Here is a 5,779-nt window from a genome sequence, read left to right on the forward strand (position 1 = left end):
TACAGAAGTCAAATTGACATCATTTTAGCGGCATTAGAAAGTTAACTTCCAGGTCTTTCCAACGATATATAATAGTGCATATTTCTCCTCCAGCAACCTCTGCATCTTCCACGTTAAACTTGGTTTCTGCCAAGTTCAGCGTGGATTGGAGAACTTCCAGGGAAGAACTTGTTGCCTTCTCCACGCTGAACTTGGGAAAAGCCAAGTTCATCGTGGATTCAAAGGAACACGCTAAATCACTTGCTGTCTTCTCCACATTGAACTTGGAAAAAGCCAAGTTCAACATGGAGCTTAATGAATCCAATGGTCCCTACACTCTTCAAGCCCTGCACGGATCAATCAAATTAATTTTGATTCAACTTTTATTTTATTTACAATTAGGAAAAGATATTATTTTAGTTTTAGAAAATATATTTTACATTAATTAGGATTAGATATAAAAGGAAAAAGAATCATCCCTTCGGCTTCTCTTCTTTTCTACCTCATTCCGCAATTTACAATTTACAATCCTTATTTTTCACTCTGAACCATGAGCAACTAATCCTCCATTGTTAAGGTTAGGAGCTCTGTCTATTGTATGGATTGATACTATTATTTTTCTATTTTAATTCATGTACTGATTTATAATTCAAGAATTGTTTTCGTTCTTTATCTTATGAATTTGGGTGGAATGGAAGTATGACCCTTGTTCTAATTGAGTTCTTGTATAACTTGGAAAAGCTCTTTACTTGAACAACAGCTTGAAAACATATTCTCCTAAATTCTAATTATCTGGACTTAACGGGTGGTGCACGAAATTGTGTATGTCAATGTCAATAATACTATTTCTCACAAATTCGCACAACTAACCAGCAAGTGCACTGGGTCGTCCAAGTAATACCTTACGTGAGTAAGGGTCGAATCCTACGGAGATTGTTGGCTTGAAGCAATCTATGGTTATTTTGTAATTCTTAGTCAGGATATCAATTATATTTATCAGTTTGAATTGCGAAAAATAAAAGAGCATGAAATAAATACTTGTTCTGCAGTAATGGAGAATATGTTGGAGTTTTGGAGATGCTTTGTCTTCTGAATCTCTGCTTTCCCCTGTCTTCTTCTTCACGCACGCAAGGTCCTCCTATGGTAAGCTGTATGTTGGTGGATCACCATTGTCAATGGCTACCATCCATCCTCTCAGTGAAAATGGTCCAGGTGCGCTGTCACCGCCCGACTAATCATCTGTCGGTTCTCACTCATGCTGGAATAGGATCCGTTGGTCCTTTTACGTCTGTTACTACGCCCAACCTTTGTGAGTTTGAAGCTCGTCATAGTCATTCAATCCTTGAATCCTACTCGGAATACCACAGACAAGGTTTAGACTTTCCAAATTCTCGAGAATGCTGCCAATGGATTCTAGCTTATACCACGAAGATTCTGATTAAGGAATCCAAGAGATATTCATTCAATCGAAGGTAGAACGGGAGTGGTTGTCAGGCACGCATTTATAGATTGAGAATGGTGATGAGTGTCATGGATCATCACATTCATCATATTGAAGTGCGAATGAACATCTTAGATAGAAACAAGTATGTTTGAATGGAAAACAGAAATACTTGTATTAATTCATTGAGACACAGCAGAGCTCCTCACCCCCAACAATGGAGTTTAGAGACTCATGCTGTCAAAGAGTACAAAGTTCAGATCTAAAATGTCATGAGTTACAAAATAAATCTCTAAAAGTTGTTTAAATACTAAACTAGTAACCTAGGTTTACAGAAAATGAATAAACTAAGATAATTGGTGCAGAAATCCACTTCTGGGGCCCACTTGGTGTGTGCTGGGGCTGAGACTTAAGCTTCTCACGTGCCTAGGCTATTTCTGGAGTTGAACGCCAGGTTGTAACCTGTTTTTGGCGTTCAACTCCAATTTGTAACTTGTTTCTGGCGTTTGACGCCAGACTGCAACATGGAACTGGTGTTGAACGCCAGTTTACATCGTCTATCCTTGAGCAAAGTATGGACTATTATATATTGCTGGAAAGCCCTGGATGTCTACTTTCCAACGCAATTGAGAGCGCACCATTTGTACTCTTGTAGCTCCAGAAAACCATTTTGAGTGTAGGGAGGTCAAAATCCAATAGCATCTGCAGTCCTTTTTCAGCCTGAATCAGATGTTTGCTCAGCTCCCTCAATTTCAGCTAGAAAATACCTAGAATTATAGAAAAACACACAAACTCATAGTAAAGTCCAGAAATATGATTTTTATTTAAAAACTAATAAAAATATAATAAAAACTAACTAAATCATACTAAAAACATACTAAAAACAATGCCAAAATGCGTATAAATTATCCGCTCATCAACGGGATACGTGACATATAATCTTCTTATATTTGGGTAATTAGGATTTCTGTGGCATATAAACTAGAATTGAACTTCACCCTCTAATTGGAATTAAGTGACCAAGAAATTGACGATTGATGAAAGTTAGAGTAGACTAAGAAGGTCTAAGGAATTAGGGCTTAGTCATATATGGTTTGCCATGAATTGAATCTTGCATGATTAAAATAGTTAGTAAGAAAAGTTAATCCAGAAAATAGATATCTCTGAAGCTTTAACTGTTTCTCCATATATTATTCTCATCAATTTACTACTTGCTGTTTTAATTTCTGAATTATTGTTTAATGCTTTTGAATACCAAAACACTCTTTTTTGTTTGTCTGACTAAGCCAATCACTCAACCATTGTTGCTTGATCCATCAATCCTCGTGGGATCGACCTTCACTCACCTGAGGTATTACTTGGTACGACTCAGTGCACTTGCCGGTTAGTTTGTGGTTATAAATTTCGCACCACCAAACAAGCCAAAGGAGTAAAAAAAAAAACCCAAAACTCAATGCAACCTAAAGAAGGGGTGTTCTCCTACTACAAAATCAATTCATCCATTGAAAATTCATTGAAAGTCTTCATGAACAAGTTATCTAAAGTAGTCACAATCAACTCTAATCAAGCAAAACTATAGCTAAGCAATCACAAAACAAAGAAGAGTTCAGGAACTATATACAAATGGGTAAAAATGATAGATCTTACCATGGTGGGGTGTCTCCCACCTAGCACTTTTGTTTAATGTCCTTAAGTTGGACTTTCACTAGCTCATTACTCTTTGCCAAAAGGTGCATCTTCCAAAAGGAATATCTCAATCTCTTTGTTGCTCTTCATTTGCTCACCGTGATACAACTTGAGACGGTGCCCATTGACCTTGAAGATATCCGGACTTGAGGGATGGCGCAAATGGTAAACCCCATAGGGTTCCACTTTCACTACTTGATAAGGGCCTTCCCATTTTGACCTTAGTTTTTCGGGCAACAATCTCAATCTAGAATTGTAAAAGAGGACTAGATCACCGGCTTTAAATTCTTTACCTCTTATGTTCCTATCATGCACGGCTTTCATTTTCTCCTTGTAAAGTCTAGAATTCTCATAAGCTTCAAGCCTCAAACATTCCAACTCCTCTAGTTGTAGCTTCCTTGCAACTCCGGCCCCACCCAAACTTGGATTGCACTCCTTGATGGCCCAATATGCCTTGTGTTCTATCTCCACTGGTAAGTGGCAAGCCTTGCCATACACCAACCGAAATGAACTCATGCCAATTGGCATTTTGTATGCCGTTCGGTAGGCCCATAATGCATCGGTGAGCTTAGCACTTCAATCTTTCCTATTAGGCTTCACAATTCTCTCCAAGATGCGTTTAATCTCTTGATTGGAAACCTCGGCTTGGCCGTTTGTTTGTAGGTGGTAGGCCGTGGCTACTTTATGCATGATGCTATATTTCTTCATGAGCCCTTCCATTCTTTTGCTGCAAAAATATGACCCTTGGTCGCTCACGATTGCTCGTGGCAACCCAAATCTACAAATGATATTGTTTCTCACAAAAGAAATGACCATATTAGCATCATCCGTCCGGGTGGGTATCACTTCCACCCATTTGGACACATAATCCACGGCAAGTAGAATGTAGAGAAAACCATTAGAATTTCGAAATGGCCCCATGAAGTCGATTCCCCACACATAAAAAATCTCACAAAATAGCATGGTTTGTTGGGGAATTTCGTCCTTCTTAGAAATATTACCGAATCTAATGCATTGAGAACAAGATTTACAAAAATGAGAAGAGTCCTTGAAAAGAGTTTGCCACCAAAATCCACAATCTAGGATTTTCTTTGCCGTTCTTTGAGGTCCAAAATGGCCTCCTCCTTCGGAGGTGTGGCAAGCTTCCAAGATTGAGTGGAATTCGGTTTGTGGAATGCACCTCTGAATTACTTGATCCACCCCACATCTCCAAAGGTATGGGTCATCCCACACATAGTATTTGGATTCGCTTTTTAGCTTATCCCTTTGATGTTTGGAGAGATTAGGAGGGAAGGAGCGAGATACTAAGTAATTGGAGATAGGTGCATACCAAGGAATGGTTTTCGAGATTGCATGCAAGTCCTCAAAGGGAAAAGAATCATTAATAGGAGTGGTGTCGCCTTTTGTGTGTTCAAGGCGACTTAAGTGGTCCGCCACTAGGTTTTGCGTACCACTCCTATCCTTAAATTCCAAGTCAAATTCTTGTAACAATAAAACCCATCTAATCAATCTCGGTTTGGATTCTTTCTTAGCCAACAAATACTTTAACGCCGCATGATCCGAGTACACTACAACCTTTGAACCAAGTAGATATGCTCGGAACTTGTCCAAGGCAAAGACAATGGTCAAAAGTTCTTTTTCGGTGGTAGTGTAGTTGGATTGGGCTCCATCTAGTGTTTTTAATGCATAGGCTATGACATATGGATTCTTACCTTCGCGTTGTGCCAACGCGGCTCCCACGGCAAAATTTGAAGTATCACACATTATTTCAAATGGCCGACTCCAATCCGGTCCTCGCACAATGGGAGCTTGGGTCAATGCTACCTTGAGCTTGTCAAAAGCCTCCATGTATTCCTTGCTTAAATCAAACTCAATGTCCTTTTGCAATAATCTTGAGAGAGGCAATGCTACCTTACTAAAGTCCTTTATGAATCTTCGATAAAATTCTGCATGTCCAAGGAAAGAACGGACTTCCCTCTCGGAAAAGGGGTAAGGCAAACTAGATATAACATTAATCTTTGCCGGATCTACGGAAATACCATCTTTGGAAACAATATGTCCTAAAACAATGCCTTGCTTGACCATGAAATGACACTTCTCAAAATTCAACACAAGGTTGGTTTTAATACATCTTTCCAAAACTTTTCAAGGCTATCCAAGTAATGATCAAAAGAATCACCATATACCGTGAAGTCATCCATGAATACCTCCATGCATTGCTTTAGAAAATCCGCAAATATGCTCATCATGCACCTTTGGAAAGTTGCCGGTGCATTGCATAAGCCGAATGGCATACGCTTGTAGGCATAAGTTCCAAAAGGGCAAGTAAATATTATTTTTTCTTGGTCCTCTAGAGCAATGTGTATTTGGAAGTACCACGAATAGCCATCTAGAAAGCAATAATGGGATTTACCGGATAATCAATCGAGCATTTGATCGATAAACGAAAGTGGAAAATGATATTTTCTAGTGGCCGAGTTCAACCTTCGGTAGTCTATACATACTCGCCAAGAGTTTCGCACCCGTGTTGCTATGAGCTCCCCACTTTCATTTTTTATTGTGATTACCCCGGACTTCTTTGGCACAACTTGAACGGGACTCACCCATTCACTATCCGAAATGGGGTAGATGATGTCCGCCTCAAGTAATCGTGTTACCTCCTTCTTGACAACC

General features: G+C 39.3%; 1 protein-coding gene across 1 annotated transcript; it reads right to left on the reverse strand.

The window, feature by feature from the left end:
- Window positions 1-3,133: 3,133 nt before the first annotated feature.
- On the reverse strand, window positions 3,134-3,634 carry LOC148550973 (uncharacterized). The gene has a single exon (XM_088494685.1). The coding sequence runs from the start codon at window positions 3,632-3,634 to the stop codon at window positions 3,134-3,136; it is 501 nt and encodes a 166-aa protein (XP_088350811.1).
- Between the last annotated feature and the right edge of the window lie 2,145 nt (window positions 3,635-5,779).

Source organism: Arachis ipaensis, chromosome B7, assembly GCF_059453495.1.
Source record: "Arachis ipaensis isolate K30076 ecotype BB chromosome B7, ASM5945349v1, whole genome shotgun sequence".
Classification (NCBI taxonomy): domain Eukaryota; kingdom Viridiplantae; phylum Streptophyta; class Magnoliopsida; order Fabales; family Fabaceae; genus Arachis; species Arachis ipaensis.